We start from the raw sequence: 14,121 nt of genomic DNA, 5'->3' as shown, positions 1-14,121 counted from the left end.
GGCTGCAGTCACCATCTGCAGTGATTTTGGAGCCCAGAAAAATAAGGTCTGACACTGTTTCCCCATCTATTTCCCATGAAGTGATGGGACTAGATGCCATGATCTTCGTTTTCTGAATGTTGAGCTTTAAGCCAACTTTTTCACTCCTCTTTCACTTTCATCAAGAGGCTTTTTAGTTCCTCTTCACTTTCTGCCATAAGGGTGGTATCATCTGCATATCTGACGTTATTGATATTTCTCCCGGCAATCTTGATTCCAGCTTGACTGTGTAGACAACAACAAACTGTGGAAAATTCTTAAAGAGAGATGGGAACACCAGACTACCTTACCTGTCTCCTGAGAAACCTGCATGCAAGTTAAGAAGCAAACAGTCAGAACTGGTCATGAAATACCTGACTGGTTTTGAATTGGGAAAGGAGTACACCAAGGCTGTATATTTAACATTTAACTTATATGCAGAGTGCATCATGTGAAATGCCAGGCTGGATGAATCACCAGTTGGAATCAAGATTGCCAGGAGAAATATCAACAATCTCATATACTCAGATAATACCACTCTAATAGCAGAAAGTGAAGAGGAACTAAAAATGCTCTTGAGTGAAAGAGGAGAGTGAAAAAGCTGGCTTGAAACTCAACATTAAAAACAACTAGGATCATGGCATTTGGTCTCATCACTTCATGGCAGATAGAGAAAAAGTAGAAACAGTGACCAATTTTCTTGGGCTACAAAATCACTGCAGACAGTGACTGCAGCCATGAAATTAAAAGACGCTTGTTCCTTGGAAGGAAAGCTGTGACAAACTTAGAATATTGAAAAGCAGAGACATCACTTTGCTGACAAAGGTCTGTATAGTCAAACCTATGATTTTTCCAGTAGTCATGCATGGATGGGAGAAGGCAATGGCGCCCCACTCCAGTACTCTTGCTTGGAAAATCCCATGGATGAAGGAGCCTGGTGGGCTGCAGTCCATGGGGTCGCTAAGAGTCGGAAACAACGGAGCGACTTCACTTTCACTTCTCACTTTCATGCATTGGAGAAGGAAATAGCAACCCGCTCCAGTGTTCTTGCCTGGAGAATCCCAGGGACGGGGGAGCCTCGTGGGCTGCCGTCTATGGGGTCGCACAGAGTCGGACACGACTGAACCGACTTAGCAGCAGCAGCAGCAGCAGCAGCATGCATGGATGTGAGATGATGATGATTGTGCTCAGTTGTGTCCTGACTTTTTGTGATCCCATGGACTGCAGCCCACCAGGTTCCTCTGTCCATGGAATTTTCCAGGCAAGAGTACTAGAATGGGTTGCTATTTTCCTCCTCCAGGGGATCTTCCTGACCCAGGGATCAAATCCACATCTCTTGTGTCTCCTGCATTGGCAGGCAGATTCTTTACTACTGCACCACCCAGGAAGCTACAGTCCAAGGGACTCTCAAGAGTCTTCTCCAGCACCACAATTTGAAGGTGGCTGAGCGGCGAAGAATTGATGCTTTCAAACTGTGGAAGACTCTTGAGAGTCCCTTGGACTGCAAGATCAAACCAGTCAATCCTAAAGGAGATCAACACTGAAGATTTACTGGAAGGACTGATGCTGAAGCTGAAGCTCCAATACTTTGGCCACCTGAGGCAAAGAACAGATTCATTGGAAAAGACTGATGTTGGGAAAGACTGAAAGGAAAAGAAGAGGGCAGCAGAGGATGAGATAGCATTAGCGACTCAACGGACATGAATTAGAGCAAACTCGGGGAGACAGTGGAGGAACAGAGGAACCTGGAGTGCTGCAGTCCATGGGGTCACAAAAAGTCAGACACAACTTAGCGACTGAACAACAATGGGGTGGGGGAGGAAGGTAAATATGGTAAAAACTCACTGTAACTCAAAGTTTGGTATTCAGTGGATGCAGTATAATGGTTAGCAGGCTGAATTCATAAAGGGAGGCTGAATTCATGGAGAGAAAGGTTAGACGACATGAGAGGAAAAAAGCAATTTTAGTGATTTTGACCATAAGAACTTCTAATTGGCTCTGTAATTCTGGGGATCTCAATAACACGGGACCAATGTTAGGAGTACAACTTGATTTGGGCTTCCCTTGTGGCTCAGCTGGTAAAGAATCCGCCTGCAATGCAGGAGACCTGGGTTCGATCCCTGGGTTGGAAAGATCCTCTGGAGAAGGGAAAGGCGACCCACTCCAGTATTCTGGCCTGGAGAATTCCACAGACTGTATAGTCCATGGGGTCGTTGCAAAGAGTTGGACACGAGTGACTTTCACTTGATGTGGGGGCAGGGAAGGAGACTTAAATCACTCTTCAACTTACACAGCATGAAGTGGGGGGTGTCTGACAGGAGATTTCTCTTAGCATTTCATTTAGAGAAAGAAGCAAGTAGGATGGAAATACCTAATTATACCTTACAGGAAAGAAAAAAATATCAAGATACATTTAGGTTCTTTATAAAAGGCATGCTCTCTTCATATTAAACACTGTGTGGAGGAACAAATGAACTGAACAAATGAACAAATTAGGGAAATAACAAAAAAGTGGAATGGTCTGTTCTCTGTATGCTGTCCACTGTTAGGTGGTCACTCTCCTCTCTCAGGGGTGTGGGGCGAATAATCATTCTACTTGTGTTGTTAGGTAGTCCTCCACTCCCAACTTCCTATTAAAGCTGTGGCCCTTCTATATACTTAACTCAGAAAATTCCAGGCCTTATTGTCCTCAGACTTCACTTACTGGAGTCCTAGATAAGCATTCTGGTTTGTTTTTTGGTACAGAATTTCAGTTTAAAAATATCACTCTTCACGTGTCTGTGAAATTATTGTAATTGTTTATTGCATGTGAATGTCACCATGAGGATAAGATGATGCTTTAAAACAGACTTTTGATGTCCCAGGGAAAAGCAAACATAAGCTATTTCTTTCATTCCCCATTGGGCTACTGCAGACTACCCCAGACAGAAACTTGAGACCCAGGAGACACAGTTCGAAGGTGCACACGTCCTTACATCCCAGCCCTCCAGGCTAGCCAAGATGAGCACAGTTGCTTCAAGTGAATCAGGTACACACGTCAGCCCTGTATATTCAGCATGACTTATATGGGGAAGAAAAATTTTGGTTTTACAGACAAAACTTTTTGTTAATGGAGTCATGTCAAACTATGCTCCTTCAGGATTAAATAATTTCAGCATTATGGCACTCAGATTAAATGTTCAGGCAGCTCACTCATTGTTCACTTCATGCATTATACAAAATACCCGTGAAATAAGCCAGGCAACCAAAGTTTCATATGAAGGAGAAAATGCTGATGGCCTGCTACCTGCAGCACTGCACTGTGGGTTTGAAGAGTTCTCAGAAACCAAGAATGGCAAGAGACAAAGGGTGTTTGTGAAACCCAACATGTCCCACAGGGAAGGCACTCAGCGGCCCCTCCTGGCTGCTTACCTCGGCTTTCCCTCAGTGGCTCTCCGTCAGGCTCTCAGTGTCACACTCCTTGGGCGGTTCCCCTCCGCCTGGCAGCTCGCTCTCGATTTCCCACAGCACGTCATCCTCATCCTCCAGGTTGCTGGAGATGTGGCACTTCTTGAACCCTTGGACGATGGACTCGCTCGAGATGCTATTCCATGCCACCATGACCCACTCCAGAAAAAGGCCCAGAGGCGGCTTCTTGGCGTTCCCGGTGGGGCTTAGCGCCAGGTTCCCCGCCAGGAGCCAGTTGGAATACTGGGCCCGGACACTGTCATTCAGCGGTTTGTAGACCACCACATCCAACACCTGTAGCTGTGAGGTCAACCCCCCTGGGATGATGACCATATCGGTGTTCATGCTCTCCATGGAGCTCTTCACTGAGTCGGTGGCGTGGCCCCGGAAGCCATTCAGGATCAGCAGCCCTCGCTGCTTGGGCACCGCGCCCGTCCTCCGCCTCCACACCACCTCTAGCCAGTCCTGCATCAGATCCTCCGTCATCCATCCATACCGGTGGCAGCGGATTTCCATGCCACTCGGGAACTTCCCAGGGGGGATGTACGTGCCCCTCAGAATGATATATGGAGGTAACTTCCTCCCATCAGCCAAGACACCAAGCATGGCTGTGATTTTCAGTTTCTCCCTCCCTGGCGTCTTGACTAAGACAGGCTTTTCCCCCTGGTTGTCCACAGTCACCCTCGAGGGCACCTCTAAGCAAATTGGCGTCTCGTCTGCGTTTCCCATCTGAGCCACCTGGTAGTCGTGTGCCCTGCGCAGAGCCAGGACGCTCCGCTGGTAGGTGACAAGCTTCTCCGTCAGGTCTTCAGGCAGCTGCTGGGGCACGGGCACCTTATGTCGCAGTGACAAGTCATACCTCCGCATCATTCTTCGACACCAACCCAAGCTAGCCTTGAACCCTTTCTCTGGAATGTTCATCTCCTGGGCGATCTCCAGAGCTTTCAGCTGCATGGCCTCCCTGGTGATGGGGTCCCCTTTGGCCTGCATGTATCGCACGTATTCGGCCACGCGCTGGTCCACAAGGGCGAAGCGCCCGTTCTTGGGGCCGCGGAAGGCACGCCGCATGGCGTGGGCGTTCTGCAGCTGCGGCTTCACTTTGCGCCAATCGCGGACGTTTTTCTCCAGCACCCCAAACTGTTTGGCCGCCTGGCAGTTGTTGGTGCTCTCGGCGTACTCCACCACCATTAACTTGAACCCTGCGTCGTAACTGCGGCGCATGCCCCGGCTGAACTGAAACTTCCCGGCCAGGTCGTCCGCCGAGAGGTCATACCCGGGGAAGCCCATGGCCATGTAGAAGGGGTACCCCTCGCCCCACTCGGGCAGCTCTGTGATGTCCCGAGGCAGACGGAGGCCAAAGCCATCCAGGTGCTGAGCCTGGGGAAACTGCGAGGCTACGTTCATCGGGCCCGCCCAATCTGGGGGCTTCATGTCGGATTCTTCCTTTTCTGGAAGACATACAGGGAGGAGTGAAGACAGTGCCCATGAGTCAAATGATTTTGGGGTCATTCCTTGATTTGTTTTTGGTCAAAATACCGAGACTACCTGAATCTGAAGTTCACTAAAAGCAGTCACTTTAATAACAGATACTTCCAAAGTCCTCACCCCTGTGCCAGTTCCCATAGATCACCACTTCTAATTCTCACAATAACTGTTTCTTTACTCTGTCTTTGCAGATGAGTGTAGAAAAATTAAGTAACGCATCAAGGTGGCAAAGCAGGGAAGTGACACAGGCTGGCAACTGAACACAGGCACCCAGCTTGAGTAATGTACTGACTGTGAGGGCCACGCTTGGGCCAAAATAACCTTCACCTGGGTGAGAAGCCAAATGCAACCCATTCTACACATAGTGTTACAGAATTTCTATCATCATGAACTGAATCATATCCCTTAAACAAAATCTATAGCAATACCACACTTAGCAAAGTTAAGCTTATAAGGCTTAACTTATAAGTTTGCATAAGGTATGGTTTTATAAGGTATGGTTTTTGCATACCCATGTCAGAACTGGGTTTCACTGTATGTTTCTATTTAGAGAGTGGTCACAGAAATTAGATATTACTCAGGGATATTACCATATGTCACCAAAACTAAGAACCCATTGATTGCAAGATGTACCATTATATGCCATTAAGAAAGAAAAAAAAAAGAAAAAAACCAATACAATATTGTAAAGTAATTAGCCTCCACTTAAAATAAATAAATTTATAATAAAAAAAATGCCACTAGTGAAACTGGAACATGCCATCAGTTTTAAGTGTTAGTCACTCAGTCGTGTCCAACTCTTTGCGATGCCACGGACTGTAGCCCAGGTTCCTCTGTCCATGGAATTCTCCAGGCAAGAATACTGGAGTGGGTTACCATTCCCTTTTCCAAGGGATCTTCCTGATCCAGGGATTGAACCTGGGTCTTTGGTATTGCATGCAGATTCTTAACTGTCTGAGCCACCAGGGAAGACCCAGCAGTTTTAACAAGCATTCTTAATTGCAGAGATGTTAAAGTGATGAGAGAAATACATCTTTTAGAATCAATGAAACACAGAATTTTAAACTATTACTTATAGAGAGAAGGCAAATAAAATCATTCTGGCTGCTGGGAAGCTGTATTTATCCAACTCCTGCTCTCTCATTGTTTCTCGGTACAACGCTGTATGCTTCTTTAGATGTATTTGCTCAAATGTGTACTACAGCTGCTACTGCTTTTTCTATCCAAGATGAAGTAGACAGGAAGTCAAGCAAAGCACCCTGGATGCATGCTTTGTCACGCTGTTTTCCTTAGTTTTCAGAAGTGTGTGGTGTGCTCCCAAGGCACTCAGGATGTGCACTGGACCAAAGCCACACAAACTTCAATTTCATTCACCTGCATACGAGGTTGCATGTTGAGATTTATAACCCGCAGTTGACAGATGAAGAAATGGACAATCAGAGAGGTGGATGAAGTTGCCTAAGGTCACACAGCATGGGAAACAAGGAGATTTTTAAACTCCAAAGCCCATAGCTTTTCTGCCTCAGAACCTTGCCTTAGGCTTAAATACCCCCCAGAATGTACCTTAATGTAAACTTAAAATCCATCTTCATAATTCTCCCACTGGATGCCTTCTGGATTGGGTTAATCATAGTACCTGCAAAGGTTCCTCCTTGGAGCTGCCATTCCTCAGAATTCTGAGACTCCTCCTCCCTTTCCAACCGAGTGATCATGTCAGGCTTAGGGAATGGGAATTCTGTTTACAGGAAATAAAACAGGTTAACAGCTGTGTTACTGTCTTGGACAATTGCCAAAATAAGTACTTTGTGATACTTAAGCAAACCTCCCATCCACTCTCACCCCTATAGTCTTCTCAGTATGGAGATTTATGAAAGGCCGTAGAGAAGAATTCAAGGATACTTAAAGAAAAACTATGATGGGAAACAGGTCTGTCCAAGGGAATTTATGGATCTTTGCTAATGAGGGGCCGGACTAGCAATGACAAAAATGAACTGCATTTAGCAGGGAAGTGGGTGTATGCAGCCACTGATCTAATGAGCATTCCAGTACCTGCATGAGCCAAGTGGGGAAATCCCTCCAAATGGTTAGACTCTAATAATATCAGTGCTGGGAGGGAAGCAACAAGGATTCTTTGGGGATATGTCCCCAAGCTTCTGAGGCTGACAGGATAACAGCGAGGACTGCCTTCTCTCCTAGGAGAGAAGTATAAAGTACAGGCCCAGATCCACAGTGACATTTCCTAGATGTCTTTTTTTTTTTTTTGATAAGTATGCCTGGGTTGAATGAGGATGGTTCTGAGAGCTGGCATAAGCTGCTGAGTAGGAGGACACAATATTTATATCCTGCCTAATCAAAAACAGGAAATTAAATGGGCACAGGCATTGAGGGGACAGAGTCCAGGTTCAGGAGAGAGGTATGTTGGATACACCTGAGAAGAGAGACATGGAAGCAATTCTCTGGGCTCAGAGCTTCTAAGGGACAAAGGAAAACAAAGTTTTACCCAGAGACAGGACAGTTTCATAATTCATCCTCATGACCTCCCGGTAGAGAGCCTTTTGTTGCTCCGTCAAAACTTCCCACTCCTCATCGGAAAAATATATGGCCACCTCATCAAATAGGGCTGGCACCTGCAACAGTGAACAGGCTTTTCTCAACGACTAGTTGGCACACGCAGACACAGATCACACACCATTGTCTCACAAGGGCGGCCTGGGCCCAGAGACACATCAGTCCTCACACGGCTCCAAGAAGCAAAATCTGGATGTCAACAAGCTCCTCTGTGCCCTGCTGAGTGCTTGCCACACTCCCATTCATGGATAAGGAGAGTAGAACCTTGAGATGAAAACTCCCCACCATGGATCACCAGGTCGAGAGACTGGATCCTCATCCAAAGCAGGGAGAGCTGATCACAGCTCAGCCCCCACCCAGAGCCAGTCAACCACAGGAATGAGCACCCTGAGACGGTTCCCCTGCCAACACAGCCCTGCTGTCTCCCTCAGTCACAGACCCTCAGACCACGGGGGTGCTGGCGGTTGCCTGGGCACTAGTCTCCAGTTGCAGAGCACTAGCCCCAGTGTATGACTCAGAACCCCAGAGCTGCCCGGGGAGGAGCCGGTGAGAGAAGGGACCTCATCTGGCCTTTTTCAATCCATAAGAGGATGAGGAGGAGGAGAGAAGGGCTAATTAGAGCTTCAATTTATGTAATGAGATACTAGAGCAAACTGGTTTGCTTTGACGCCTAGACCCACAGCAGAAAGCCCTAAAGACAGAGCTCCACTCCCCACTCCCGTACCTCCCCGACACCATGGGCCAGTGGGAGAGGGTGCCCACGTGGTCAAATGCAGCCAAGCCACCCAGACCAACCTCCTCTTGTTCAACTCTTTCCTTTCTTTTTATTATGTGTCATCTTGCAGTCATTAAAAATCCTATTCCAAAGCTCATCATATTTAGTGGTAAAGCATCACTGGGCTGCTGCGTTCAGAGCTCTTTCCCGTGGCACAGTCTAGGGCCTGGGAGGGGATCATGATGATGTTTAGAAAAGTTCAGTGTCTGCACGGTCTGCAGCTTCTTCAGGTGTCTGGCCATCAGTCATTTAGACCTCCTGGCCTTTCCGCCTTATTCACAAAGTCCACCCCATCCCTCCTCACCCTCACAGCCCCCTTCCACATAGGGAGAACTTTCTGCAAAAGGCTCTGTAACTGCTTCATTTATTTTCCCCCACAACCCCATTTAATCCAGGAGGAAACTGGCTCAGAGCAGCCCTGTTTCTGGTCTAAAAATCACACAGCCAATAAACAATAGGGTTGAGGCCGGGACCTAGGATGTCTGATTTCAAGGCTCTGGCCCTTACAGAGGGCAGAATGGCCTCCCTGGTACCCAGCTTGCAGGCTTGCACTTCTACCCCACACGCTCAGTGGAACTTCATTCCTGCAGTTCCTTGAACGAACCATTCCCACCCCTCCAAAGACCAGGAGTCTCTATACATGCTGCTTCAGAAGTCTTCCTCATTCTTGGCCTGGCTGACACCCACCCGCCTTCCAAGATTCAGCCCAGATATCCTGTTCCCTGGGTAAGCTGGCCTCAACCTGGGCTGTGTACCTTGTAATGCCCTGGGCTCAAGCTCTGTGGCACTTATCACACTGCAGGATCCTCTTGGTTTACCTGTCTGCTTCTTTCACTAGAGTATCAGCTCACTGAGGGCAGAACCTGGGCTTATTTTGTTTTGTTCCCCTAAGCCTAGGACACTTCCTGTAGAAAGTAATCCCTTGAAATGGTGTTTTTGAGTCAAAGATTTAAGTAGATACTCTCTTCGCTTCTCTTGTTCTACCTGGAATAGTTTCAAATAATCATTAAAATATATCTGTCACAAAACTGAGCCTACTTTTTTGAGTAAGAATGGACAAAAATGCCTAGTGTAAAATACCAGGAGGTATAATGGATGGGTCTCCGGGCTCTGCTCAGATTTCATCAATCTGGAAAGCCAGGCAGCTAGGAATTTTCCATCCCACCCCATCCCACTTCCCAGGCTTTTGAACAACTCTCCCTTTGGCCTTTTCTCTCCCTAGGAAATTTCAGATCTAGGCTATACCTATTTATAGTCCCTTTCCCTTTGCTGATAAAACAGGACACAGGACGGGCTGTGCCTGTCATTTCAGAAGGGCGATCCCTATCAACACTCATAGAAGGTAACACGTACCCAGTGTGACAAAAATACAGCAGCCCTGGAGTGGTGAGCAGGCACCTGGAGGCTGGGGTTGGATTCATCTCCTCCCATTTACGACTGAGCCACAGAGGGTCCTCAGACAAGCCCACATGATGCTTCAGAGGCACACGGTGTAGTGTGGCTTAGCGATGCTGCTCACAGCAACCTTCTGTGAGAACTGAGCAAGCCTTTAGCCAGGCCCTGCTGTGCAGGCCTCCCTGCTCTCTACAGAGGCCTTTTATCTGGCCAAGCACAGAAGAAGGTAAACAGGGCCAGCCCTGGGCCAAACTCAGAAATCAGGCAGCCAGCGTCCAACCCCCAGACACCCACCCTTGCTTGGCCTCACAGGTAGGAGCCCTCGATCCCTGCCCTCCTTCCTTCCCAGAAGGTCAAGGTCTCATCAGATAGGTGTTCTTCCTTCTGCTTGTGTGCACTGCCTCGCTCGGCCCCAAGAGCTGGCATTCCAATGCTTATCTAACCATCCTAGAGTACTTACACGCTGCCCAGGCATGCTGACGAAGCTGTATAACCACTCAACAAAGACAGTGGGGCTCTTAGGGCAGAGGCCTGGGACCAGTGCACTGATAAGAGTGCCAGGCACTGTGTAGGGCACTCTTTCTTGCACTTTTATTGAATCCTTTAGATAATACAAGGATACAGGGATCACTACCCCAGTTTTATGGGTGAGCAAAAGGCTGATAAGCATCTTGCCCAAGATCACAGAGTTAGCAAGTCTGACTCCCATGCCCACACTTTCTCAGCAGGTCACTTAGGCCCATGCTTCGTGGCAGTAGGAAACCCCAGGGTCCCTTAAGCAAGATGAACCGAGGACTTCTTTCTCAGAGCTTCTAAGGAGAGAGCTCAGACTCCAGGGTGCAGCATATACCCCCGAGTGGCTGGCTTGAGCCTGGGGCCCGCCCTTCTTCTCTCAACCGTCTCCTCCACTCCCCGACATGCACTGCAGGCTCCAGCTGCAAGAGCTGCTGCTGACTCTACACATAAACTTTTTTTCCCAGTGCCTGTGCTCCTGGCTTCCTTGATAGCAAGATCTTCCGTTCCCTTGGCTGGTTCTACCTCTGCCTAAGACTTGGTTCAAAGTACATCTTCCCTTTTCTCTAGCTGAAATTGTATTTCTACTCCAATTCTCCCATGCAATATTACCCTTATAGCATGGTTTAAGATTGAAAGCTTTTATTGATCACCCTAACACAACCTACAGCCAAAACACATATGTAAGAGACAGATTTGATTGTTTTCTTCTAGTTGCCCTGGAACAGGATTTTTTTCACTCAGCACTGCTGACACTTCTGGCCAGATCATTCTCTGTTGCAGGGGCTGTCCTGGGCATCACAGATGTACGGCAGCATCCCAGGCCTCTACCCAGGAGATGCCAGTAGGCTCTCCCACTTCCCAAGTTCCACCACAAGTCATGATAACCAGAAATGTCTCCACCCAGATGTACCTGGGAGGGGGCAAAACTACGTACTACTCAAGACCAGGTCTTTGCCTGCTTTTTCCAGGAGTTCTCAGGCCTGTAGGAGAGACTGACATCTACCATAGAATTCCAAATACTGTGCAATTAATCAGATTTACTTTCCTGTCTTACTCATAAAACAAGTATTAATAATTCCACGAGACTAAGGACTTTGTGTTAATGACACTCAGCACTGCGCTGAGCAACTGTAGATGGATGGCCGGTTGCTTGGATGCCACACGTGCCGGTCCTCCTCCTCCAGCCCAAGCCAAGCATGGGCTTCACCTTGCTCCTCTCTGTGTTGTCCCAACAGATTCTAATGCTTGCTTCTACTGCACCCGTTTTGCATGTTTCTCCATCCTGTCTAAATGTTCTCGGTTGGCCAGTATAGCCTCAAAGCATTGAGTTCTTGCTCAGGGCTAGATGGGATGACTCCTGCACTCTAAAATCTCCCCAGCTGCAGGGATTAGAACTGAGGAGGACAGCAGCATGGTCTGAAGAGACAGAAGCAGTCCAGCTTCAACAGCTAGACTGGCAAACCCGCAGCCTGGAGTCGTATTTTTTTTTTTTTTTCCTAATTGAGTATAACATACATACAACAAAATGCACTACTTTTAAGGTTCCAGCTCAAGAGGTGTTTTTAAGAACAGAAGTCAGCATACATGTGTATCCAGGGGCAAAGCAGATAACCCTGCTGCACCTCATGCAGTGGGAGGGGAGTAGGACGAGATAGTTTGCAAAGACCGAGATTCTATGGATACAGATCTCTCATTGGAAACAAAGCGTACTATGTATACCAATGACATTCATACACAGTGGAAAACCAAGCAGAGAAAAGGAATGTCATTTGGTGCTTATTTAAAATGTTTACCATGCACGCTGAGTTATCATGAAGTCCAGTAAGTACTGTAAATAATGTATACAATTATAAGTATCTGTTCCATTTATGCTTTAAATTTGAATTCTATCACGCTACAATGTTTGGACGTGCTCCCTACTCACTGCTGCCTACCATCCCAATCCAAGGCCAGCTGGAAATGCAGTTCTGTCCTGTGTCAACTACCGTAAGAGGTGTTCACACAGAACCAGCTGGCCTCATCCCATACAGCTCTCCTCATATCAGCTCAGTGCCCCAAGACTTAAATGGTTTAAGTGGTTCCCTTCAATCAGCAGTAAGTGACAAAGATTTTCTCCTCACCCCAAACTTGGTCAGCCTCTGAGCCCTCTTCTCCACTAGGCCTCTACCCTGGACACATACACAGCTGCTATGGTCCACAGCCTGCACAGCCCAGTTTTAGCAAGAATTTCACTAAGTTAGTTTAGAAAGAATCTGTTGATGCCACTGTTGATGGCTCCACTTAGCAATTTTCCATTCACTGAGCCCTACGCTCTCTTCCCTGGCTATAAATCCCCACGTGTCTTTACTGTTGAGCTCTTTCCTGTTCTCTTCTCTCTCCTATTGTGACAGTCTTGAAGCCTATCTCAGTATTCTAAATATTAATATATTCCTTAGTATATTCCTTATTATCTAAACAAGTGCCAGAATAATTTTTCTTTTACACATGGGTCAGCAGACATTTAGTTGATATCTACAAGGTGCCTGGCATTAAGCAGGATATAGGGAATCCATGGATACAGGAGAGAGACACAGTCATGGCCTCTTGGACTTCCAATCTTGATGGTGATACATTATGTGGCTAAAGAGATAGTTCCCATAACCAGCTTCTCCATTCTTCGCTGTGCCTTTTAAAGCCACAGAACTGTTTTCTCAGGAATGCAAACACACCGGACTGGGCTAAGCTAGGCTATTTTTACTTCCTGTGGCTGCCTGAGGAAGAGACTTATTACAAACCTGGCTCCCAGGCCTGCCCCTCACAGCTGTGTGAGAACCCCACACCTTCTTACTTACCCATCCACCCTCTGAGCAGATTCGGACTTTTTGCATATCTGTGGGGCCATCCTCCAGTTCCCGGCTCTGAATCTCTTCTTCTTCTTCCTCTTCTTTCAGGGTCAAATTCAGAGGGCAGGCTGTGGATGCCATCTCTGCAAGCAAGATTCAGTTCAGAAAAATCAGGTGCTAGTGTGAACTCTTCAGAGCCTGTGAAGGGGGCAGCTCAGGTTACACAAACCTTTTTAGCCCCAGGACAGTTCAGGGGAACAAGAGAAAGGGAAGAGCCAGGTCTGGGGAGCAAGGGCTTCAAGGAAAGCACCAGGAAGGTTTGGAAGGTGACATTTAGTTATGAAAAGAAGAGGGTTGTAGGCAGTCAGCATACCTGGCTGTCTTCAAATATTTAAAAAACTGGAAGAGAGACCAAACTGGTTCTGTAGAGACCCAAGGGCATAACAGGTTGGTGGGTAAACATTCCAGGAAATTTTATTAATGCAACAAAAGGCAGAACTTTCTCACAGCCAGTGCCACCCAAACATGGAATCAGCAGCAGGTGTGTTGGCTTCCTGTCAATGAAGGCGTTTGAACTCATAGTGCACTCGCTCAACTGGGTTGTTCCTACAGGGCCAGTTGTGTCAGGAGGTTGGTTGGCCCAGAAGACCTGGATTTTCCAGAGTCAAAGGTTTTGTCCATGAGCCAGGTCAGAAAATAGAGTCATTCTGCCTTTAGTGACTTTCCAAGCCCAGGACCCTTAGTGAAGAGTAATGCTTGGATACCCAAGAAGAGGCAGAAATCACCAGGGTCTGGGGCCCACCCCTACCGGCAAAACTCGTTGCCTCTGGACCGCAAATTCTCTCTTCTGCGAATTCTCTTTCGCCCAGCTCCTACGCCAGTACAAAGGCCGCGCTCCTGCCCTCTAGGGGCGCGGGCAATTCCTAGGTGTGGAGTGAGTGTACATCTGGTGGGCCGCATCCTCCCAGGCTTCCAAAGAAAAAAGATCCTTCCGGAGTTCAAAGTCCGCTTCTTCGGTATTTTCAAAAAGGACGGGCAAATGCAGCAAGATACCTCTGGGGCGGGTGAAACAGGCTTCAGATCCCTGGAGCTGCG

The 14,121-nt window shown here is 47.5% G+C and overlaps 1 protein-coding gene across 4 annotated transcripts in view; it reads right to left on the bottom strand.

The window, feature by feature from the left end:
* The window catches only part of POGK (pogo transposable element with KRAB domain), a 17,065-nt gene extending 2,950 nt beyond the window's left edge, over window positions 1-14,115 (bottom strand). The window contains exons 1-5 of one of the 4 annotated variants that reach the window (XM_010845986.1): window positions 13,835-14,115; window positions 13,036-13,169; window positions 7,451-7,577; window positions 6,587-6,685; window positions 3,430-4,913 (exon numbers count right to left, since the gene is read on the bottom strand). In XM_010845986.1, the coding sequence (XP_010844288.1) occupies window positions 3,442-4,913; window positions 6,587-6,685; window positions 7,451-7,577; window positions 13,036-13,167 (1,830 nt within the window). In that variant the 5' untranslated portion in view covers window positions 13,168-13,169; window positions 13,835-14,115 and the 3' untranslated portion in view covers window positions 3,430-3,441. The other 3 variants (XM_010845988.1, XM_010845987.1, XM_010845985.1) reach the window with 3 other exon arrangements.
* Window positions 14,116-14,121: the final 6 nt, after the last annotated feature.

Source organism: Bison bison, unplaced genomic scaffold, assembly GCF_000754665.1.
Source record: "Bison bison bison isolate TAMUID 2011002044 unplaced genomic scaffold, Bison_UMD1.0 scf7180017864229, whole genome shotgun sequence".
Lineage (NCBI taxonomy): Eukaryota > Metazoa > Chordata > Mammalia > Artiodactyla > Bovidae > Bison > Bison bison.
The sequence above is the reverse complement of the archived record's forward strand: the minus strand, read 5'-3'. Positions and strand labels throughout refer to the sequence as shown.